Consider the following 25713-nt stretch of genomic DNA (forward strand, 5'->3'; position numbering starts at 1 on the left):
ATGAGAGTAGCGTAATGATTAGAAGAGCTCTTATAGCCAGTGATATTAGTCTAACTGTCTGACTGTCTGAAAAAAACAGAAATACAAAACAAATCAACACTTTCTGGACAGCTTGGAACATTAGAAAAATTATACAATAATTATACACAAGTGCAATTTATATGGGAGATAAAAATTGTCATTTGATTAAATTGTTGTTGTTCTCAGTGTATTTCAACAGTTTGTTCCCATTAAAACAATTACGCTTTTTATCAGTTTGACTTTTTTTTACATTTATGAATACAAACATGACTTATACATTTCACATGCTCAATACACAACACTATTTAAAAATATATAATAAACTTTTTTGTAAAAACATTTATTCTTCCAATTACTTTTGACATTTTCTATATTTTTGAAGATATCTAGAATGACACAGATATGAGGAAAGGTATAATTTATTATCCAAGAATCCCAGTCACGTCCGGCCCTAAGGTGTGCCTTAATCTTTTGTTTTGTTTATGTGTTGCATAAACTCAGTTTAAGTATGTGTACAATTATTATATCATAAAAAGGCAACCCAAGTAACTCATTTCTCTATTTCCCAATTGCTGAGTAAAGTCTGATTTGCTAAATACTAAGTGTTACATTTTTTCAATTGTGTCACCATGTCACTTCTGCTGATTGGCCAGTTGCATGTCAATAATGTATATATAAAGCATATATGACTGCTGTTTTGATGTCACACAGACAAGTCTTTCATACTTTTGGAATAAAGGTAAGAAGCAATGGTAGACACAATGAATAGCATTTACATTTAGATTTGGTCATTTAGCAGCCATTTTTCTTCAATACGATTAACACGCTTTCTCTATTAGACCAGAGCCGCTCTTCTTGAGAACCATGAAATCTTTCCTTATTGTTGCCTGTGTATTTGGACTCTGCTGTGCTGTGCTAGTGAGTATTATGCATATTTAATTGCATGTGCATGTCATTTTTACCACCACTTTGTTCTGTAACATGATTTGGAACAACGGAAATGAAATGATGATGGTGATGAAGATGCAAAATGACAAATTAATTTTCCTTTTTAAGGCAGAGGATGAAGAACTTCGAGAGAAGCGCTCATCAAGCCGTTCCTCAGAGGTCAGTTTGAAATAAAAAACATAAAATCCTTGAATCAATGAATTTATAATTTTTGAGGCTACATTCTGAACATATTGTACATGTTTGTCTTCATTTTGAAATCTGTTTTATATAGACATCTTACATGTTTTTACACTAATATTTCTACAGAGACAGCCTGGAGGCTTCTTCAACCCATACCAATTTCAGCGTCCCTATCCCTACCCATACTATCCCCCTTACCAGCCCCAGCCTCTGCCACGGCCTTTGCCTCAGCCTCTGCCACCAAACAACAATGCTCTCCTCAGCCTCTTGCCATTCATCTTAGCACAGCTGGCATCCAATACCCCTGCTCCGGCACCGGCACCGGCACCGGCACCGGCACCGGCCCCTGCACCTGCACCTGCCCCGGCTCCTGCACCTGCACCTGCCCCAGCCCCAGCTCCTGCCCCCGCACCTGCCCCTGCCCCTGGTGGGAGATAAGACACCAGTTAAAACTGAGCATGTGTCTGATTGACTTGATATTCTTGTTCTTGGTATATTAAATCAAATAAACTTTGCATCATTAAATTATACATTTGTGTTTGTGTTATTCTTTTAAATGTATAGGAAAATGTACATGATCAGTTTATTTTTTTTTAACAAATAGCAGCCAAAAAATTTAAAATGATCCAACAGATAATAGTCATTTAATCTGTTTTGAGCAGCATTCCAGGTACCAGGACTTCTCTGAGTCTCTGACAGACTAGTCAGTATTCGGCGACAATTTATTGACTTTTTTTCAGGAACGAAACAAGTTACAGTGGGGAAAACGTTTATTTTAAGGTATAGAGACAGAATATCAACCAAAAATCCAGAAAAAACCTCCCCCACATTATATAAAGGTTAGAATTGATTTGCATTTCAGTGAGTGAAATAAGTATTATTTCACTCAATAAGTATTTCACTCACTTTTTTTTTACCAGATTAGTTCAAAAGCACTGAATCATTCAAGAACAATGGGTCCTCTGTGGCTATTTTTAGTAATGGAGCAAAAACAGACAATGTGACTGGCAATATTGTGTCTAAAATCTAAGTTCTTAATTTCCTCTTTATTGAACTGTTAGCCAACACAAAGGAATGCTTGTCACTAGAGTAACTTCAAAACGGTTGCTTGTTTAGAGACGTTTTTAAATTATAATAGTGGGTTGGACATTTCATGCACTTACTGTTTTTATTAAAAGCAACGATGAACAAAATTTTTAATTAATTAACTAAAGAATAAGTTAGTCACTCTCACCAGAGTGAGTTAACACTGCTCAGCTTTTGAGACCTTGACAGGGCAGATTTTTTTTTAAATTGTTTAAATGTTTTAATCATAAAAAAGTACATAGTTTCGCAGAGGTGCATGCAAGTTTTGGGACATTTTGAGATTTGGTACAAATTAGGCCTACTATCACATCATTGAATTCCACAGAGTGTATTTTTTATTTTTTTGCTGGCCGTCAGTCATCTTGTTAACATTGTCCTATAAGGACTTCTCACATCATTTCATGTATTCACTCAACAATTCCTCCAACCATACTGGAAAGTGAAGAGCAATGTCTACCTGGCAGGCTTTCATGGAGAATTTACAGTTGATGGCCAAACATATCTGATTTCCAGTTGTGCTGTTGGGATCTTTTCAAAAGTGAATAATTATGTTCCAGGTCATAATATCAATAAATGTATTCATGTTTTTAGCTATGAAATGAAACATCACAAATCCTCCTCCACAGCAAAAGAGACATGATAAACACTCATGAAGTTTCGTTCATGATTAAATTAAAGTTTTTGAGCAGATCGGTTGAATGAATGATTCAGTGACTCTGTTGCTTGTTTGTCTTCATCTGCAGATGTATTGATGTAACATAAATTTTTATACTTTTGGTTGCTCTCATGCATGAGTCATAACAACCGCACTTTATGTGCACTTTTAATCAGAAAGCATAAGACAAGAACAGGCGTATGATTCAGTAATGCAAGTTTATTTATGTTTTAAGATAACAATAACAAGAGTATCAAATCAATCAGACACATGCTTAGGTTTAACTGGTGTCTTATCTGCCACCAGGGGCAGGAGCAGGAGCTGGGGCTGGGGCTGGGGCAGGAGCAGGAGCAGGAGCCGGGGCTGGTGCAGGAGCAGGAGCAGGAGCAGGAGCAGGAGCAGGAGCCGGGGCTGGTGCAGGAGCAGGAGCAGGAGCAGGAGCAGGAGCAGGAGCAGGAGCAGGTGCCGGTGCCGGTGCCGGTGCTGGAGCAGGGGCGGTGGATCCCAGCTGTGCTAAGATGAATGGCAAGAGGTTGAGGAGGGCGTTGGTGTTTGGAGACTGGTAAGGGGGAAAGTATGGGTTGGGATAGGGACGCTGAAATGGGTACGGTCTGTAGCCTCCAGGTCTGTATCTCTGTAGTAATCAGTAGAAGAACAAAGCAATTTCCACTAAACAAAGAGTCCACATAAAACGGATTTTCAAACTGATGGCAGGCATATATCAGCTTAATTAGAGTGCATTCTGTGCATAAATAATTTTGCATTGCTCAGGACAATTTTTGCATTTAAGATTTTAAGATAAATTGATTGAAAGTATTTTATGCAATGACAAAAATGTTAGATTTTAAACAGACCTCAGAGGAACGGCTTGATGAGCGCTTCTCTCGAAGTTCTTCATCATGTGCCTGAAAAAAAAAAATATATATTTTATAGAACAAGTTACAAAAAAGTGAACATTTACAGTTTGTGGTGATTAACAGCAGAGAATGATACTCACTAGCACAGCACAGCAGAGTCCAAAGACAAAGGCAACAATGAGGAACGATTTCATGGTTCTCAAGAAGAAATGATCTGATCAAAAAGAGAAAGATTCCTTATGTGTTAATCACACTGGGTAAACAAAATGTCTGCTAATTGACCAAATATAAATGCAGTTTGTTCTTTCTATTTTTCATTCTTACCGTTATGCCAAGCGTATAAGAGACTGTTTCAGGTGTGACATCAATACAGCAGTGATATATGCTTCATATATATACATTAACAACATGCAGCTGGCCAATCAGAAGTAACACAGTGACAGGTTTGAAAAATGTAAAATTCAATATTTTGCAAGTTGAACTTTACTCAACAAATAGGGAAATGAGTCACATGGTTGTCTCTCTTATGGTATAGTTATTATAAAGATACTTAAATTGAATTTATGCAATTCACAAACAAAACAAAAGCATGAAGCACACCTTAGGGCTGGATGTGACTGGGATTATAATGACTATTATTCATTTTCTTTATTATATCTGTCAAGGTTTTTATACTGTATATGTACTTAAACCTTTCTAGGCCTTGAATGAGTCAGTTGTGTTGCTGTCTACGAAGGGTCAAAAAAAGCTCTCGGATTTCATCAAGCATTTCTTAATTTGTGTTCCAAAGATGAACAAAGGTCTTACGGCTTTAGAACGAAATGAAGGTGAATAATTAATGACCGAATTTTCATTTTTGGGTCAAATATCCCTTTGAAATAAAACTGTCCATAAGTAATAAGTATGTATTTTGCCAATGCATTTATTCAAAGGACCCTTTGACATAATTTTTCATTTAATGATTTAGTAAGTTTAGTTAGTTTCTTACGGTATGGCAACCTGGCGTTAAATGTCCCTGTATTGGAGTTCTGTATCAAGGCACCTACTAAGTTTACGACCCATTCTTTCACTTCTCTTGTCCTTGAGATATATCAGCTGCCATTATTTTATATAGCTTCTGTATATGAGTGTTTTTTTTTTACTTTGTCTTTAGGTACAGAGAGATACGTAGACATGGCTCGTCTTGCAGTAAATCCATGATTATCAGAGATTAGCTAATCCTCTGTAGCAATGTGTCCAGGAAGTTTTTAAAATGTTCCATAAGATGTCACAATTGCACAAACTGACAGTGAGCTTTTGGGGATTTGGGGGATTTTAAGGATTACAGCATGACTAAATAATGTCCATATAGATTAAGGTTTGTACAATAAGTAAAAAAGTAAATGCATGTGCTAGAACTCTGAGATCAGTCAATTCGAGTGCTCCTTATGCTGCAGGGGCTGGGATAAATCTCAGTCTATTCACATTTCCTTCAGGATATCAAGTGTGCTGCAGGAGTGTAAGTATGGATAAATACACTTCACTATTTTTGCTACTTTGAGTTAACGTTATCTTCATTGACTGCATTGAAGTATAGGGAAGACTGAGGCAAGGAGTCACACTTTTTACTCCAGTGAATGTTTCTTAGTGTTGGTTAAGTTTTGAAAATATGTATATGAAAAAAAGGGGTTTCGTTTAAAAACAAGAAGAAGCTACTGAACATTTTCAGTGACAACAGGATGCCACTTAAAATGAGGCAAATTGTAACAATAGATTTCACCATTTAAACAGCTTATTAAATGCTTTTTGGCAAAACTGAAACAGGAAAACAATAATAAAACTTTTTAAAGGAACAGTTTTTGTCATGTAAAACTATAATAGTATCTCAATGATACTGAAATTACCCAGCAGATAACCAGCAAATATTATGTTATACACATTTTTTTACATTTAAAACAATGTTTCTTACGACCTTTAAAATAAATGTCATATTTTTCCCCAGGCTGACATGGAATGTCTTTGCTTTCATTATTCACCCAATGTTACTTTAAACTATTATGGTTTTAAAGTATGATTCATACTACAGATATAAGAAGAATATAATTTTACCATTTTGTTTTTATTAAAATTTTTTGACATTTGTTTCCCTCAAGCTCTTTTTTTTTGCTCATGAGTGACTCTATGTGGCTAACTATAGTACTTGCATGTAAAACAAGTTGCTGTCTTTAAACCTTGTGTTTGAGTCTAATGGGTGTGCACTTAAAATCACTGGTCTGTTAAATATCAGTATATCAGTATTACTGAATTGCTATTAATAATGATCTCACTGTGATTTTATATGACCCGGGTTTTTTTCTCTCTCCCTAAATAAGGTTAAAAAACGTGCCACCACAAAATGAACAGTCTCATTTTACTGACCATGCTGTGGCTCATTCCCTCTGGAGCCGTAAGTTAATGTTGTTTTTGAAAGATGCTTCTACTATCATAGGAGTTTTCTATCACGTCTTATAATGCTGATGTGACATAACTGAGCTGCCCAGCTCATTTAAGCCTCAAACAACATTGTATGATACTTTATTAAATGACATATGAAAATGATATAATGACATTTTGTATTCCTCACAGCTCTGTCACCGCTATAAACCCTGGAGCTCCTCTGGCAGTGATGAGGTAAACTCAAAGTGCTCCCAATTAAAATAAAAGTAAAGTTTTTAAAAATGCATAATGTCCTCAAATTGATCCAGATAATGTGTTATTGTTCATAATATCTTTGCTCTAGAGGATCTATGGGCCCTATTTTCCAGGAGGTCACTACTACTATGTGAGGCCTGGACCTCTATTTCCCTTTCTATGGTCCCTCCTGCCTCGTCCAGTCCCGGCCCCAGCCCCGACCCCGGCTCCAGCACCAGCCCCGGCTCCTTCCCCCGCTCTGACTCCTGCCCCAGCAGCCACAGCCTCACCCAGACCCCCAGTCATCAGCACAACTGTCCGAGGAGATGGTTGACCATTGAACAGGAGTCATTTTGTAGCTGAACAATGACCAAATGATTTACTAGTAACTTTAAGATTTTATGTGATGCTTTCAATAAACATAATGAATTAAACTCATTTAACATGCTATTCAGTTGTTATTTAGAAATAATGAAAACAACTTTTCCTTTTAACATTTATTTATAATCATTGCAGCCAGTTTTTTTTTTTTTTGAAAAATATCCAACAACTAGTTGCCCTAGCTATGTGACAAAATGCCAATATAAGACATGCATAGACACCCAAAATTATGAAGTGAAAACGATTTCTGAATGAATCTTTAGTCATTTTAAATTATACCTTGGTAGTTCTGTTTAATGTAATGGTCAATATATGCAACTCTGAGGCACTGTGGACTAGGTGTGGTGCAAGTGTCAATAAAAAAAAAGAGGTGGATATATAATTTTGAGATTATGAGATTGTTTTTGACGGGACAGTATGACTCCTGAGTCTATCTGAGGAGGAAATGTCTTCAGCTGAATCTTAGCAGAGATAGCATAACAGATACGTACAGTCTATGCACTGTCTTAATTTTTTTCAAATGGAGTTTTGTTGTTTGCATATCCAGTCATGTTTGAGGAATTCCTGGTTGTTTCTTGAAAACAGTTGTCTGTGTCTGCATTCCTATTTGGTCTGAACCCAACTTAACAATAACAGTTATCTAACCACAATGTGAAATGAGTATATTACTGTGGGAATGACAGAATTATACTGTCATTAACTGAACCAAAGTGCCTTTTCAGAAGCTAACTGTGGTTTTGCTTTAATCAACATTGGAAAGGCGAAATCAGTGAGATGCAACCTCAGATGAGACAAAGGATTCTGGTGTGGGTGAATGCAACGTTGTGATTTATTGAAACAAACCAGATTTCTCCATTCTCTGATGCTTACATGCTATCACATTGTTTTTTATGGAAAATTGACACACTGTGAGAATAAATTAACTTATTTTTGACTACCACAAAACACACATAGTTTTTATGATCAAATTGATCTTTTATTCATTGACTTTTAATATTATAAAACTCGCCTGGATATATTGAATGTTTCAAAATGGGTTAATTTGATGATTCATTCAGACACTAAGTGTTCTCTGGATTGTACAATTAAATTATGGTCTGAGGTTTTATATTGTCTGATTTCTCAAGTTTGAGGAAAGGACACTGTTTAAGTACACCCTTCTCCACTTACAATTTTCTGTTGTATTAAAAGGATTTTATTGGGCTTTTTTTCTGTCATGCAATATTAGCTAATAATTTCATATTTTTCCATGCTGTATGGTGCACATGTATTTATTATGTGTGTATCTTTAGCTACGACACAAATTCTAGCTGGAGTTCCGGTGAGTCACTGTTGTTCATCTAGTTAAAACTTGAGTTGTTTAGAAATACTTCAGGGGTACGTTAAAGAAATCGTACTTCATTCATGCTAATTCATGCTAATGAATGAATGTTTATTACTCCTCTGTTTGAACGCACTACTGCATTAATAATCTAAAGTGCAGCAAATAGTGATAAATCATAATTTATAACACTAAATGCATTATTTGAAAGTCACCTTTCATTGATTATGTACAATAACTAAATTAGGTACTATACATTTTCAATCAACCTTTTCATAGATCTTCCTAAATGCTGATTTAATACAAACCCGATTCCAAAAAAGTTGGGACACTGTACAAATTGTGAATAAGACAATGATGTGGAAGTTTCAAATTTCAATATTTTATTCAGAATACAACATAGATGACACATCAAATGTTTAAACTGATTTATCATTTTAAGGGAAAAATAAGTTGATTTTAAATTTCATGGCATAAACACACCTCAAAAAAGTTGGGACAAGGCTGTTTTTCATAACAGTCTGCAAACTTCTGGGGACTGAGGAGACAAGTTGCTCAAGTTTAGGGATAGGAATGTTGTCCCATTCTTGTCTAATATTTAAATTACATTTACATTCATTCATTTAGCAGACGCTTTTATCCAAAGCAACTTACAGATGAGGACAGTGGAAGCAATCAAAAACAACAAAAAGAGCAATACAGGTATATATATGTAATACAGGCTTTTAGTTGCTCAACTATCTTAGGTCTTCTTTGTCACATCAACCTCTTTATGATGTGCCAAATGTTTTCTATGGGTGAAAGATCTGGACTGCAGGCTGGCCATTTCAGTACCCGGATCCTTCTTCTACACAGCCATGATGTTGTAATTGATGCAGTATGTGGTCTGGCATTGTCATGTTGGAAAATGAAAGAGACGACATCTGGATGGGAGCATATGTTGTTCTAAAACTTGGATATACCTTTCATTTTTGATGGTGCCTTTAAAGATGTGTAAGCTGCCCATGCCACAAGCACTCATGCAACCCCATACCATCAGAGATGCAGGCTTTTGAACTGAGCGCTGATAACAAATTTTGTTGTCCTTGTCCTCTGTAGTTTGGATGACATGGCGTCCCAGTTTTCCTAAAAGAACTTCAAATTTTGATTCCTATGACCAAAGAACAGTTTTCCACTTTGCCACAGTTCATTTGAAACGAGCCTTGGCCCAGAGAAAACACCTGCATTTCTGCATTATGTTTAGATATGGCTTCTTTTTTGACCTATAGAGTTTTAGCCGGCAACGGTGAATGGCAAGGTGGATTGTGTTCACCGACAATGTTTTCTGGAAGTATTCCTGAGCCCATGTTGTGATTTCCATTACAGTAGTATTCCTGTGATGTGATGCCATCTAAGGGCCTGAAGATCACGGGCATCCAGTATGGTTTTCCTGCTTTGACCCTTACGCACAGAGATTGTTCCAGATTCTCTGAATCTTTGGAAGATATTATGCACTGTAGATGATAATAACTTCAAACTCTTTGCAATTTTTCTCTGAGAAACTCCTTTCTGATATTGCTCTACTATTTTTCACCGCAGCATTGGGGGAATTGGTGATGCTCTGCCCATCTTTACTTCTGAGAGACACTGCCACTCTGAGAGGCTCTTTTTATACCTAATCATGTTCCCAATTGACCTAATAAGCTGCAATTTGGTCCTCCAGCTGTTTCTTATATGTTCATTTAACTTTTCTGGCCTCTTTTTGCTACCTGTTCCAACTTTTTTGGAATGTGTAGCTCTCATGAAATCCAAAATGAGCCAATATTTGGCATGACATTTCAAAATGTCTCACTCTCAACATTTGATATGTTATCTTTATTCTATTGTGAATAAAATATAAGTTTATGATATTTGTAAATTATTCCATTCCTTTTTTACTCACAATTTGTACAGTGTCCCAACTTTTTTGGAATCGGATTTGTAGAACCTCCCAGAATGCTCTGTGGTCCTCAGCCACATCTGCCTACTCTGACCAATCTATGGGCATCTCAAACCAACCCCAATACTGGTCTCAGGCAGCTTCCAGTACACTTCCAGTACTTACCCAATCCTCTTGCAGATAAGAAACGTTAATGAATTCACTTAATCTCATATATATATATATATATATATATATATATAATTTTACATGTAATATTAATAAAACACTGTATTGTATTTTTACTGTATTTTTCTGTTTTTCTATTATCCAATTCTTGGACCACAATCAAGGAACCCACCAGTAAGAGTGTTTCCATCATTCATTCAGTTACAATATCAGAAGTATGTGTGGTTTTGTTTGTAGTCAGCAGAAATAATGCCACAGGAAGAGCTGAAAGATAGTCTGGGTTCAGCAGGTTTATTCTGATTTGAGATCCAAACTCAAACTTAATTAACTTTTGCTATGTAACCCTAAAGCAAGCCTTTGCGCTTTAAACTGTTTGATAAATTATCAGAAATATTCTGCTGGAGGAAATCTTCTTGTCTGTCTTCTGTGTCTCAGATCTGAAGCATTTTGATTTATTGAGGAAACCCGCTGCACTCGATGTGTCCAGACAAAGAGAGTTTATGTAATACATTGGCTCAAGTATCAGTAAAATTATCAGTTTGAGATTTTATCGCTAAGAAAAAAGTAGTTTGTCTGCTCAGCATATTTACCATTTATCAATCCTAAGAGGAGTCATTCAGTTTATTCAGTCTTTTCATTAAATATCATCTGGCCCAAAATGCACTTATTTTTGCACACTTGTCAGTCTTCTAATTCCTTACATTACATTATTTCTCTCTTGCCCCTTTCTATCATCAGTTCTCATATGGAGTGCCTGCTTTTCAGCCTGCAGCATCTCAACAATACCCTGCTAATGCAGTTCCAGTTTCACAGCCATTAATGACATAAAACGAACAACACAAGCCTCTGTACCAGCCTCAGCAACAGCAGGTATCACACAGACTTTCTGGACTCATGCAGCTCTAGCTTTTTGAAAAAAAAAACATTCTAATATATAATGTGTTTTTTTCCCACAGGTTCATTAAATTCTTTACATGGTTCCACATATTCATCAACGAATGGTAAATGACTACATTTAAATAGCTTTCATATGGAGTATTTATTCACCATAAGTATGTTTTATTCGGGTGTAATTCCTTATGTTAATGCATTTTAAAGGCTGGACCATATGGTGGATTGAGCATAAATGACTGCCCACTGCTCCGGGTGTGTGTTCACAGTGTGTGTGTTCACTGCTGTGTGTGTGTGCACTTTGGATGGGTTAAATGCAGAGCACAAATTCTGAGCATGGTCCAGCTCACCCCTAAACCATCTCGATTGGGTTCAGGTCCGGTGACTGTGGAGGCCAGGTCATCTGGCGCAGCACCCCATCACTCTCCTTCTTGGTCAAATAGCCCTTGATGCCTTCAGTGTGACTCTACAATTTTCATAGTCATGAAAATAAAGAAAACTCTTTGAATGAGAAGGTGTGTCCAAACTTTTGGTCTGTACTGTATGTGTACACATATGTACACACACACACACACACACACACACACACACACACACACACACACACACACACACACACACACACACACACACACATATATATATATATATATATATGTGCATATATATATGTGCATACATATACCTATATAGGTACATATATGCAGGTATATATGCACCTATATGTTCACCTATAATAGTATAATTAAAATCCATAGCTGCTATGCAACATAAATAAAAGTCCAATATGTACATTATGTATTTACAAGAACAATCAAATAGTACATGAACAAAAATAAGACAAAAAACTGAACAGAAAAAAAAATTATCTTGTTGCTCTTCTCAGCTCCATTAGCTATATAGAAGACATATCTTGTATGTATAGGGCTTATATGTGGATATGAAGAAGCAATACAGGAGACCTATATTTCCTGTATATGCACATTTATGCACCTCAATTTTGCCTACATGTGGCATATATATGCAAATATGCATCTTATATCATGCTAATGCTATACAATGAGATAAGGCATTCCTGGTACTTTTCATGTATCTTTTCAGCCTGGTCTCGTTGATTTTTTTTTTTCTTGTTTATTTGTTACTGTTTCTTTATCTTTTATTCTAAGCATAAGATATATGAACTAAAGTTTTGACTTTGTGAGGATTAGTCAAAGTCAAAGTCACCTTTATTTATATAGCGCTTTAAACAAAATACATTGCGTCAAAGCAACTGAACAACATTCATTAGGAAAACAGTGTCAATAATGCAAAATGATAGTTAAAGGCAGTTCATCATTGGATTTAGTTATGTCATCTCTGTTCAGTTAAATAGTGTCTGTGCATTTATTTGCAATCAAGTCAACGATATCGCTGTAGATGAAGTGTCCCCAACTAAGCAAGCCAGAGGCGACAGCGGCAAGGAACCGAAACTCCATCGGTGACAGAATGGAGAAAAAAACCTTGGGAGAAACCAGGCTCAATTGGGGGGCCAGTTCTCCTCTGACCAGACGAAACCAGTAGTTCAATTCCAGGCTGCAGCAAAGTCAGATTGTGCAGAAAAATCATCTGTTTCCTGTGGTCTTGTCCTGGTGCTCCTCTGAGACAAGGTCTTTACAGGGGATCTGTATCTGGGGCTCTAATTGTCCTGGTCTCCGCTGTCTTTCAGGGATGTAGAGGTCCTTTCTAGGTGCTGATCCAGCATCTGGTCTGGATACGTACTGGATCCGGGTGACTGCAGTGACCCTCTGATCTGGACACAGACTGGATCTGGTGGCCACGGTGACCTCGGAAAAAGAGAGAAACAGATTAATATTAGCGTAGATGCCATTCTTCTAATGATGTAGCAAGTACATAGGGTGTTATGGGAAGTGTCTCCAGTTCCGGTTTACCTAATTAATGCAGCCTAAAAATCCTTTAACGGATTTGGATAAAAAAGCATATTAGTATGTTATGTGTATGCCAGGTTAAAGAGATGGGTCTTTAATCTAGATTTAAACTGCAAGAGTGTGTCTGCCTCCCGAACAATGTTAGGTAGGTTATTCCAGAGTTTTGGCGCCAAATAGGAAAAGGTTCTGCCGCCTGCAGTTGATTTTGATATTCTAGGTATTATCAAATTGCCTGAGTTTTGAGAATGTAGCGGACGTAGAGGATTATAATGTAAAAGGAGCTCATTCAAATACTGAGGTGCTAAACCATTCAGGGCTTTATAAGTAATAAGCAATATTTAAAAATCTATGCGATGCTTGATAGGGAGCCAGTGCAGTGTTGACAGGACCGGGCTAATATGGTCATACTTCCTGGTTCTAGTAAGAACTCTTGCTGCTGCATTTTGGACTAGCTGTAGTTTGTTTACTAAGCGTGCAGAACAACCACCCAATAAAGCATTACAATAATCTAACCTTGAGGTCATAAATGCATGGATTAACATTTCTTCATTTGACATTGAGAGCATAGGCCGTAATTTAGATATATTTTTGAGATGGAAAAATGCAGTTTTACAAATGCTAGAAACGTGGCTTTCTAAGGAAAGATTGCGATCAAATAGCACACCTAGGTTCCTAACTGATGACGAAGAATTGACAGAGCAACCATCAAGTCTTAGACAGTGTTCTAGGTTATTACAAGCGGAGTTTTTAGGTCCTATAATTAACACCTCTGTTTTTTCAGAATTTAGCAGTAAAAAATTACTCGTCATCCAGTTTTTTATATCGACTATGCAATCCATTAGTTTTTCAAATTGGTGTGTTTCACCGGGCTGCGAAGAAATATAGAGCTGAGTATCATCAGCATAACAGTGAAAGCTAACACCATGTTTCCTGATGATATCTCCCAAGGGTAACATATAAAGCGTGAAGAGTAGCGGCCCTAGTACTGAGCCTTGAGGTACTCCATACTGCACTTGTGATCGATAGGATACATCTTCATTCACTGCTACGAACTGATGGCGGTCATATAAGTACGATTTAAACCATGCTAATGCACTTCCACTGATGCCAACAAAGTGTTCAAGTCTATGCAAAAGAATGTTGTGGTCAATTGTGTCAAACGCAGCACTAAGATCCAATAAAACTAATAGAGAGATACACCCACGATCAGATGATAAGAGCAGATCATTTGTAACTCTAAGGAGAGCAGTCTCAGTACTATGATACGGTCTAAATCCTGACTGGAAATCCTCACATATACCATTTTTCTCTAAGAAGGAATATAATTGAGAGGATACCACCTTTTCTAGTATCTTGGACAGAAAAGGGAGATTCGAGATTGGTCTATAATTAACTAGTTCTTTGGGGTCAAGTTGTGGTTTTTTGATGAGAGGCTTAATAACAGCCAGTTTGAAGGTTTTGGGGACATATCCTAATGACAATGAGGAATTAATAATAGTCAGAAGAGGATCTATGACTTCTGGAAGCACCTCTTTTAGGAGCTTAGATGGTATAGGGTCTAACATACATGTTGTTGGTTTAACATGATTTAACAAGTTTATACAATTCTTCCTCTCCTATAGTAGAGAATGAGTGGAACTGTTCCTCAGGGGGTCTATAGTGCACTGTCTGATGTGATACTGTAGCTGACGGCTGAATGGTTGCAATTTTATCTCTAATAGTATCGATTTTAGAAGTAAAGTAGTTCATAAAGTCATTACTGCTGTGGTGTTGGGAAATGTCAACACTTGTTGAGGCTTTATTTTTCGTTAATTTAGCCACTGTATTGAATAAATACCTGGGGTTATGTTTGTTTTCTTCTAAAAGAGAAGAAAAGTAATCGGATCTAGCAGTTTTTAATGCTTTTCTGTAGGATATGTTACTTTCCCGCCAAGCAATACGAAATACCTCTAGTTTTGTTTTCCTCCAGCTGCGCTCCATTTTTCGGGCTGCTCTCTTTAGGGTGCGAGTATGCTCATTATACCATGGTGTCAAACTGTTTTCCTTAACCTTCCTTAAGCGTAAAGGAGCAACTTTATTTAAAGTGCTAGAAAAGAGAGAGTCCATAGTTTCTGTTACATCATCAAGTTGTTCTGAGGTTTTGGATATGCTAAGGAATTTGGTTACATCAGGAAGATAACTTAAAAAGCAGTCTTTTGTGTTAGAAGTGATGGTTCTTCCATACTTGTAACAAGAAGTAGAATTTACAATTTTGGCTATATGAATTTTGCACAGAACTAAATAATGATCTGAGATATCATCACTTGGCTGAATAATTTCAACACCATCAACATCAATTCCATGTGACAGTATTAAATCTAGAGTATGATTTTGACAATGAGTAGGTCCTGAAACGTGTTGTCTAACACCAATAGAGTTCAGAATGTCTATAAATGCTGATCCCAATGCATCGTTTTCATTATCAACATGGATATTAAAATCACCAACTATTAAAACTTTATCTGCAGCCAGGACTAACTCGGATGTAAAATCACCAAACTCTTTAATGAAGTATGTATGGTGCCCTGGTGGCCTGTATACAGTAGCCAGTACAAACATAACAGGGGATTTATCATTAACATTTGTTTCTCTGGATAATGTTATATGAAGCACCATTACTTCAAACGAGTTATACTTGTAGCCTGCCCTTTGAGAAATCCTGAAAACGTTGTTATAAATTGAAGCAACACCTCCACCTTTGCCTTTTAGACGGATTAGTCTAAATGTTAAAAGATTTTTTAATTTTTTTTTATTATGTCTGTCTTTTGTAGCCTACTGTGAACTATGTGTGTGGGCTTTAACATATATCTCTGACATGTAATTAAATGCTAAGCTAATTACAGCCTGAGTCTCCTTCTGTGTTGCATACAGTATAATTGTCATCAAGTGTCAGTGGTGTTAATAGTACTGGAGAAATGTGCACACTTAACACTTAACTCAGAGAAAAATAACCTGAGTGAATAAAAAGTATAGAATTACAGTGTAGAGCGTTCCTGATTATCAATGCCATCAGAATAACACAGTCGCCTGTTTATAGAGGATCAGGAAAACCATCTACCGTTAACTTACTTTAAAATAAGCATTTTATTAAATTTTGTGACAATTTTTTTCAAGGTCCAGTTTATTGATAAATGTTACTGATTAGTACAAACAACGTATGGAGGCACTTTGTAGGCTAAAGATATCCAAAAATACAAATTATGACAAAATTAATGCCAATAAACTATTTAAACAATCTTAAAAATAAAGGTGCTTAAAAGGTTCTTCACAATGATGCCATAGAAGAATTAATTTTGGTCCCACAAAGAACCATTCTGACAAAGGTTCTTTCAAGAACCATCTCTTTCTTACCTTCTTAAGAAACCTTCTTTCGCCACAAAGAAACTTTTGTGAAACAGAAAGTTTCTTCAGATATTAAAGGTTCTTTATGGAATCATTTAGACAAAAAGGTTGTTCTAAGTTTTAAACAACACATGAAGAAATGAACAAAAAAAAAAACATCTCGGTTACGAATGGTAACCCTCATTCCCTGAAGGAGTGAATGGAGATGTCACGTCGGTGAACAATGAATTGGGATTTCGCTTCAATAGCCTAATCAACTTTGAGTGTAAACTAAACAAGCCAATACTCATTGGCATGCAATTATTGCATCTAGCAGCTGCTGATTACAGCGTGTGTATAAGAAGGCAGCAGGTGCAATGCATACCAGGTTTTCGCTGGGGAGACGAACCGGAGACCTGACAGCCAAGTAGTGGTACAGCAACCATGGCGACGGGACGTGGCGTCTCCATTCCTTCTTTCAGGGAACGAGGGTTACCATTCGTAACCAAGACGTTCCCTTTTAGTCGGTCACTCTCGAAGTCAGGTCGGTGACGACGAATTGGGATCCCTACGAAAGCGCCATGGGTGCTGCCCTTTCCAGTGCCCTGTGTGAGCCGCCTGCGCCCCTATTAGGTGTAGACCAGGGCTCGGAACAAGTAGTTCCACTCACCATTGTCAAAGCACTACTTCACTAACTGAGATTGGATAACGCTGAGAAAACGTACCCGTTCTGCTGGAACAGGGATGCTGCGGCAGCACCATCCTTACCGAAAGAGTTTTCGGAAGCAAATACACATATAGCATCCATTTAGGTGTATATGGAGAAATTTGAGGTTATTAAAACCCTCTTGGGAAGGCAGAAGTCTGCTGGGGAACCACAGGCTCTAAGGCTATACCATGGACTATACACATACGAGTACCACTTAGGTCTCAATATGGAACCCAGCCTTCCACGGTTCTCATGGATTCATCATGGAGGTCTGGCGCCGGATGTTCCGCTGTGTTCAGCTGCCTAGGGTGATGGAGGATCTCAACAGGGTCTACACTATGGACTCTCTGGAGCAGTTTTAGCAAGCCGACACTAACCGGGGCCTCTCAGTTCCACTATCCATTTGAGGTGAGAAAACAGGAGGATATCGGCTCTACACGAAGGCTGTAGAATCTAGCGAATGTGTTGGGGGTCGCCCAGCCTGCAGCTCTACAAATATCTGTCAGTGAGGCCCCACAAGCCAGTGCCCAGGAGGATGCAACACTTCTAGTTGAGTGAGCTCGCAACCTCAAAGGGCATGGCACACCATGTGCCTGATAAGCCAGGGTTATGGCATCCACAGTCCAGTGGGCCATCCTCTGCTTGGAGACGGCATTACCCTTCTGCCGGCCTCCGTAACAGACAAAGAGGTGGTCTGAGGTCCTGAAGCTTTGTGTCCGGTCTATGTAGCATCTCAGTGCTCGGACAGGACAGAGCAAAGCTAGGGCTGGGTCTGCCTCCTTCAGGAGCAGTGCTTGTAGGATCACCACTTGGTCTTTGAAGGGTGTAGTGGGAACCTTTGGCACATAGCTGGGCCGGGGCCCCTGGGAGTCAGCTGGCTCAAACTCTAGGCACAAATCATCGACTGAAAATGCATGCAGGTCCCCTACCCTCTTGATGGAGGCCAGTGCAAGCAGGAGCAGTATTTTCAATGAAAGAAACTTTAGTTCTGCTGAATGCAAAGTCTCAAATGGGCCATCCTGCAGTGATTTTAACACTAGAGTCAGGTCCCAAGAGGGTATAGAGGGGGCCAGGAAGGATTTAACCTCCTGGCCCCTATAAGGAAACTGATGACGAGGTCATGCTTACCTAAAAAACCCCTCAGACTCCAAAGCGGGAGGTGGTGGGCGAGTTGCGTCACGCGACAGGAGCGCCGACCAGACCAGTTGATGTAAGTAACTGTCGCTTTGTTTGTTGTCACATCACGTGCTTGTCTCGTAAGCAACCTTTGAGGCGGTTCAGAGCAAGACGTACTGCTAGCAACTCTAGGCAATTGATGTGCCAGTGCAGCTGCGGACCCGTCCAAACCCCTGAGATTGCATGCCCGTTGTACGTGGCCCCCCAGCCGGTGGTAGAGGCATCCGTGTAAACCACAGCATGCATGGAGATCTGTTCTAGGGACACCATATGCTGCCATATGCTCAAGGAGCCTCTGGAAAAGTTTCAGTGGGACCACTGTCCTGCCCTTGAATGTATTCAAGCAGGCTAGCACCGACCGTGCACATTCCTCTGTGAGGTGCGCTGTCTGTTTGACCAAATCCAACTCCATACCGATAAAAGAGATGAAGGCCGACGGGAGATGACCGCTTGGAACACAACGGGGATAGTGCAGCCTCGAGTGTGCAATCCACTTGACACCTGAATGACCACCGCTGAAGTGCCATCTCGCCAAAACAGGAAGCTTCCGAGAGCGTGCTGAACTCGTAGTTCACAGTAGACACAGTTGAGCAGAATGATACTGTCGCTCGGCTCCGAAGCGAAAAGCTGGTATGCATTGCACCTGCTGCCTTCTTATACTCACGCTGTGATCAGAGGCAGCTGGATGCAATAATTGCATGCCAATGTGCATTGGCTTGTTTAGTTAACATTCGAAGTAGATTGGTCTGTCGAAGCGATATTCCAATTCGTCGGTTACTAACGTGACATTGAGAGTGACTGACTGCAAGGGAAATTTCGTAAATTACTTTGTAAATCTTTACATAAAAGGCAACAAAGTCAAATTATTGACTTTCACTGATGTTTCCCAAAAACGTAAATCCAGCCTATAACTCAAAGAAAGTGGTACTGTATATATTTATTTTCACACAATACTGCAAAAACCATTTATATTCAATATAAAATTATTTAAAACATTGCTATGCTACAGTTTTTTTTTTTTTTTGGTATTTATTATATATACATTATTTATGAATGCACAGCCAGGCAGTTTTTACAGCTTAGACAAGTGAGAACAGTGCTGTCAAATATTATGATTTCATCACCTTTAACATAAATGTATTTTTTGATTGCATTTGATTTATCTGTTCTATACTGTCACATACCTTTAATGAATCTTGCCAGATTTCAATATAATTACAAGCACAGACAAAATTTGGCTTTGAGATAAGAAAATATGTATTCTTGCTTTTTTGTTCTCTTTAAAGGAACTTGGCTGGCCACCAAAGCCAATGAGATGCTGATGTTATGGGCCTTTTGTTTTCAAAACGTATATAAGGGCTAAATCTAGAGAGCAGTATCAAAAAATCCTCTTCAACAATCCCTGATCAAGCTCACCAGTCTTAAACAAAGGTAAGGTGCTATTAATTTAATGTTGATCAGTAACTTTGCTGTTTGGGGTTGAAGGTCTAGTTCTAGTTCTAGATCCTGTTGTAGATGATTACATATATGATACTGAACAATGAAACTATATCTTTCACAAAAATTTGTATTTCACGTTTCATTTCAGACGATATCATTCAACATGAGAACCCTCTTTTTGCTGGCATTTGTCATTGGAATGGCCTACTGTGCTCCAGTACGTCATCTACAATATTTGTCTGTTATATATTTATTCATGAATCAGTTATGACAAGAAAATATGTGATACCAGCTTTGAATTTCCTGTTTTTTGACCCACAGCAATTGATGTATTATGAGCTAGAGTACAAACCTGCCCTGGCTCCACAGGTTAGTTTGGTCCAAACATGAAATAAAGGTTTCTAATAGTGTAAATGAAATGAATCATAGCATATGGGAGTATATAGTGCATGTATAGTAATATATATGTCATATTTGATGATACTGCAGTTTGTATAATATAAGAAGTGTGTATAATGATCACCAGGCTCTTCCTGCGGCTGCCGCTGCACCTAGACCTTCTGAAGTCGAAATTGTAAGTGTGGACTTTGTGAAATAGATTGATTTTAGCATCACTCAATAATATATTATGGAGACATTTTTATTTTATTTTATTTTATCAGCTCTTGGCAGCTCAGCAGGCTGCAGCTGGTGTTCCTGTAAGTTTCAACTAGTTTTCATTTCTTTTCACAGTCTATTCATTTATACCCTGCTAGTTTAGGATGCAATCTGTCCCCATTTTGTCTTATTCTCCACAGGCTCAACCTGTCCGTGGCTTCATTAAGCATGAGATTCCCCAGCCCGGAGGCAGAGAAAGTATTGAAGTTGTACGTGTTTCCTCCCTTTTTAATTGTCTACTGTTACACACAATGTGAATCTCCAGTACAATAACCCAATTTCTTCCTAAATTAATTTTCCTCTTTTTCTAGCTGTACCCATTCGGCTTTCCTCAAGCTGCTCCAGCTGCTCCTGCCGCTCCTGCTGCTCCAGCTGTTCCAGCTGTTCCTGCTGTTCCTGCTGCCCCTGCTGCCCCAGTACAGTCCAAACTGAACATTTGTAATATGTATTATAATATCACATATATATGTGGCTATTTCTAATTTTCAAATATTTTTTAGGCCCCTGTTCCAAAGGACGATGATGATGATCATGATGACTAAACCAGACTGGTTGGTTCAGTATTTATTAACCGATATATCCATCACAATGCTGTAATTCCATCAGTTTAAGGTTTTATTTAATTTTTTATGTTATTTTAATGGAAAATGCAACTTTATACACTGGTCACTCACGCTGACATTTTGCATAGAGAATTATATATTTTGTAAATAAAAGAAAGATTACTGGAGCAGGCTATACAAGAAAATACTATTTAAGTCATTCTACTTCAAATAGACACATTAGGCACATTATTCTTATTTTATTTTATTCTAACATAAACAATAGAACAGAAACCTTTCTATACAAATCAACATATTTCTAAAGCCTTCTTTTTTTCTTCTCTCACAGATGAACAGATAAGCTGACCACCAATTCCTGAATGGCAAAGATCTGCTTGTAGTGTTTAGCAAATTGACTGTGTAAATGCTTTCCTGCATTAGAAATATTGACAATCAATCAAATGGTGCTTTCTCAGTGGCTTGATGCATGAGAGCCATATTGTTTTTTTTTTGCTACCATGTTTTTAAACCTTGATTTATAATAAACCATTCAATCAATTCCTTGCCTCCTTGTGTGTGTTACTGTGTTGTTGTATTATTTGTTGTATGCTGTTAATACAAATACATAACAATTCCTAGTTTGTCTGATAATAAATATCATCCCAAAAAATGCTCTTCCAAACCTGACATTGTTGCTTTTTAGTTGCAATTAAACACCACTAAGTTCATACACACACACACAAAAAAAAAACTCAGTACCTATTTTTGATAGCACTGATATTTTGTACCTTTAAAATATAGCTTCAACAACACAGGCTGGTGATATCAGCACTTCCCATGACTATCATCATTATAATAATAGCTGACAGAAAGGCAGACAATGTCTGACTACAGGTCATTTTCTCAATAACCATCTGTGAGGTCATGATAAAGTCTAGTCTGAGAGGGATTGGCTAAGCGCTAAGCCAGAGACCAAATAAAAGCATGAAAACTCTCAGAGCTAGTGAATCTACCTGCAGCCAAGGTGAGAAAGCTGGTTGACCGTTCTGTGCACTGTAAGTTGTTCTGTTTCTATGTTATGACTCAGCACTAGCGCTTCTTCATTGGTTTTGACAGTCTCAGCTCATGTCTTTGTTTGTGTAAGGTTGGTGAATCTCTAAACATGTGGACATCTCTCCTGTGTCTTCTTCTGGCTGGTGCAGTATCTGCAGCACCAGTAAGTACACATTAAACTTTTTCTCAGGAATGTCTTTGTAGTCCTCAAAGCTTGTTTTACGTCTCTGTCGGCCAGCTGTTGTAACTGATCCTTTTTTTTCCCATGTGTGTTTATATCTCTTTCTAGCTTTCACCATTTTTCAATTATCTCCCTCATTATGGCAACCCGAAGCAGGTGGGGTTAACCACACTTGAACATTCTTGACTTTTCCGTATCCATAAACAGCATAACAGTCTTCGGAATCTTTTACTTTAACCATAATCAACACATTGCACCCAGTTCCATGATGAAAATAGCTCTGTAATATTACACTGGATGATGACATGCTACTCCGTGACATGTGTTTATATGATTTATAGGTTTAACTGACTCTACTGAGGTTGTTACAGAACATGAATTGAACATTGTAATTATAACCGAACTTAACATGTTCTTTTTAGGCATCCACTTAAATTAATTTTAACTCCTTTCATTTGTATTTTAGGTAAATAATGGTGGCTTCCAGGGAATACCATCACAGCCACATCCTGGTCTGAACGCTCCAATCAGCATGGAAATCGTATGGGCTACTTTTCTTTTTTATTACCTTAAATATAATAATTCAAAGTGGTACCATATATATAGTTTCATTCATTTTTCAGTTTGAATTTAGTTAGGCTATTTTAGTGTATAAGTAATAATAAGCTAAATGAAAATAAGAAAATTGTTTTATGGTTTTAGTTAACCCTGCTGTAAAGATGTCTTTTTGGTACCTGAAGTAGTCATTTCTAACTGCCCTAACCCTTAAAATTACTTACTAATTTTCTGTAACCTAATGTATTCATGTTTATTCAGTTATATTAAATCATTTATTTATCATTTTATTAAAGATGGTACCATATGAAGCATATTTGAGATTGCCTGAAAAAATATATAGTGTATTGCTTTTATTAGGTTAGTGTAACTGATCTAACCCATAAAAATACGTTAGCGTGACCTAATATAATAAGGTTTATTGAGCCATGTAAAATAATCATAATTTTTAAAAATTAAATTTATATTTTTTATTTTATTTTATTATTATTATTATTATTTTTATGGTACCACATGAAGCGCATTTATGGCCCTTGCTGTAAAAACCCATCTCAAAGATTGAAATCATATTGAAATTAATGGTTTAAATCAAACTTTGATGCTTGTTATCTCAAAATTTTATTTTGATACTTCAAAGACGGTTACATTATAGTGTGTTTGTGCTGTATAGCATCCTAAATGTATTAATAATAATAATAATAATAATTTATTTATATTTTTATCAAATAGATTTTCCCTCCGCAATTCCCTGCCAGTCCAGTAGGAGGAGCAGCTGGCACATCGGTTAGTCAGTAATGTTTTTCTCTCTACAAGCTTCCGAGACACTTGTCATCTACCATTGCCTTTTTGATAAGCTCAGCTCAATCAGTTGAATCAATATACAAAGTGTGTATTCGAAAAGAATAGAACATGATTACTAGGCCTACTTTTATTGACTCTCTCTCTCTCTCTCTCTCTCTCTCTCTCTCTCTCTCTCTCTCTCTCTCCCTGTTCTCAGTCATTCCCTACAAAAGCTTTCATCAAATACTCTCTCCCTAAAGTTCCCGGCAGAAAAAGCGTGGAAATCGTGAGTGAAAAAAAAAAATTCATCAAAGACTAGAGATGTTTAAGTACACTCTTTATAAAGTTACATACGCAGAGTGTTGCTTGAGCTCTGCAAAAGTCTCATTAAACTTCAGAGATAAACATAATTTTGTGATGCAATAAAATAACTGGTGATTTTGCTTTTCTCCTTAAGTTTTACCCCTATGACTTCAGTCAGCATCAGGTAATGACCTTTTTTTTTCTGCGAGCACTACGCTAAAAAAAAGTTGGTCTTTGCTTAACTGTAAATGTGCATGAAATGCTGATGGTAATATTGGAACCAATTTAATTAACGTTCAAGTAAAAAGTAAAACTTAAATTAAAACCCCCGTTTTAACAGTGTAGATGTTGTTTTGATTTCAGGACCAACCCAGTGTTCCCCTGATACCTCAGATTCCAAATGTAAATTCTTGGAATTACTTCAACATTTTGACATTATTATTTAAAAAACATGCTTGTGAATGCATGTTTGAATGTGGTCTTTTATATGTTTGTGAATATACAGATCTTCCCCTTCGATTTTATGCCACAGACAGTTCCCCAGCAGCCACCTGTGGTGAGACAATTACGCTTTGAACTTCTTTGCTTTCATAATCACTTGCACTGCTATTGGAATTTGCTGAGAGACTGAATCCTGAAACATGGTGAACTTTTATTGCATTTTTTACACAGAACCCACCATTCCAGGATGCTCCTCCACAAACCCAAGAGGCTCAGCAGCAGACCCAGCCAGAGCAGCAGGCTCAGACAGGACAGGTGTGTGTGTGTGTGTGTGGTGGGGGAGCTAAAAACACAACCTTCAGCAAAGCTCTGATTTGACAACATAATTACTCCTTCAGTGCCGCATTTAGCCAGGATGTCTTTAACCAAAATGAGAACTTGCGAATCTCGTATGTCAGCAGCAGTTTTGCAGAAACAGCAGATTATGCGTGCCACACATTGGTTAATTATCCGCACTTTTGTTTTCAGGTGTCTAACAAGCCATGAAGACTGGTGAGATACTGCTTAGGTGTATCTGAATTTAATTCATTCAGTCTACTTATGAATTGCAACACAATATTGTTTAATATTGTTTCGACATTGTTTGAAATGCTTGTTTAACATATAATTTATTGTGCCCACAGGCACATCTTTGAAGCTGAGTGAGGAAAAAAAAAGTAAATCAACAAGAGTGTGTTAAAGTTTTGTGTCTAATGCTATTTAGAATTAATACATACTTTTTTCTGGAATAATAATTTAAAATGAGATGATTATTTAACATGAAGATGATTTACCCATATGTATAACACAATTTTTTTAAGTTCTGTAATTGCATGGTATACAGATTGAAATATGCTGGTTTGGTCTTATTCTGTTGTGAAAAACTGAACAAATTTCAATGAATATTTTCTAATGTAGGCCTTTTGTGAGTAGTGTTTTCAGTAATAAAGTCAATTAAACAAAACTTTTTAAAATTGTACCTGCACTTATTTATCATAGTGCCAGTTGTTACAAAGCAGGAGACGGAGTTTTAAAATGCAATTATATACAAAAATATATATAAAAAAACATATTTTTTCAAAGTTGTAAAATATTTTTGTTGAAAGGTTCAAATGAAATATCATGCACCTTCAACTTAATCAATCTGCAGTAGAGAAAGCATGATGCAGCATGATCAGAATCATTAAATTCATGCTTGTTAACACTTTAGTAGAGCAAACACTTTGTTAGGCCATGTTCAACCTCAAGAAAGCTTGAAGATGTGTGTATATCAAATTAGAGAATTATTTAATATGCTCATACAAACAAAATGCAGGGAAATTTAAAGAGTAAACGATGAATAATTTAAAGAGTAAACTATGACAGGTCATGAGGAATTCTAATATTTTCTTTACATACAAACAAATATAAAACCACAAAATAATAGATCTACAGTATGTTAGCATCAGTCCATTTCTTAAATAGGCTATATTCA

General features: G+C 37.3%; 2 protein-coding genes across 2 annotated transcripts; both read left to right on the forward strand.

Moving 5' to 3' along the window:
- The first annotated feature begins 19851 nt into the window (after positions 1-19851).
- Positions 19852-21372, forward strand: scpp7 (secretory calcium-binding phosphoprotein 7). Its single transcript, XM_059553288.1, has 8 exons — positions 19852-19905; positions 20010-20057; positions 20215-20262; positions 20351-20386; positions 20486-20554; positions 20657-20761; positions 20846-20896; positions 21237-21372. The coding sequence occupies exons 1-7, from the start codon at positions 19852-19854 to the stop codon at positions 20885-20887; spliced, it is 402 nt and encodes a 133-aa protein (XP_059409271.1). The 3' UTR covers positions 20888-20896; positions 21237-21372.
- Positions 21373-21873: 501 nt separating this feature from the next.
- Positions 21874-25183, forward strand: scpp5 (secretory calcium-binding phosphoprotein 5). Its single transcript, XM_059553289.1, has 12 exons — positions 21874-21942; positions 22032-22103; positions 22230-22277; positions 22588-22662; positions 23406-23459; positions 23674-23742; positions 23914-23943; positions 24123-24161; positions 24265-24315; positions 24432-24515; positions 24729-24752; positions 24884-25183. The coding sequence occupies exons 2-11, from the start codon at positions 22050-22052 to the stop codon at positions 24744-24746; spliced, it is 522 nt and encodes a 173-aa protein (XP_059409272.1). The 5' UTR covers positions 21874-21942; positions 22032-22049; the 3' UTR covers positions 24747-24752; positions 24884-25183.
- The last annotated feature ends 530 nt before the right edge of the window (positions 25184-25713 follow it).

Source organism: Carassius carassius, chromosome 7, assembly GCF_963082965.1.
Source record: "Carassius carassius chromosome 7, fCarCar2.1, whole genome shotgun sequence".
Classification (NCBI taxonomy): Eukaryota; Metazoa; Chordata; class Actinopteri; order Cypriniformes; family Cyprinidae; genus Carassius; species Carassius carassius.

Excerpts from the sequence above, each read along its gene's own strand:
- scpp5 (XM_059553289.1), top strand. The coding sequence starts at position 22,050 with ATGTGGACATCTCTCCTGTGTCTTCTTCTGGCTGGTGCAGTATCTGCA. Across the intron at positions 22,663-23,405 it reads CTCCAATCAGCATGGAAATC|ATTTTCCCTCCGCAATTCCC; the intron begins GTATGGGCTACT and ends TTTATCAAATAG. Across the intron at positions 24,316-24,431 it reads TTCCCCAGCAGCCACCTGTG|AACCCACCATTCCAGGATGC; the intron begins GTGAGACAATTA and ends TTTTTTACACAG.
- scpp7 (XM_059553288.1), top strand. The coding sequence starts at position 19,852 with ATGAGAACCCTCTTTTTGCTGGCATTTGTCATTGGAATGGCCTACTGT. Across the intron at positions 19,906-20,009 it reads GAATGGCCTACTGTGCTCCA|CAATTGATGTATTATGAGCT; the intron begins GTACGTCATCTA and ends TTTGACCCACAG. Across the intron at positions 20,387-20,485 it reads AGGCTGCAGCTGGTGTTCCT|GCTCAACCTGTCCGTGGCTT; the intron begins GTAAGTTTCAAC and ends TATTCTCCACAG.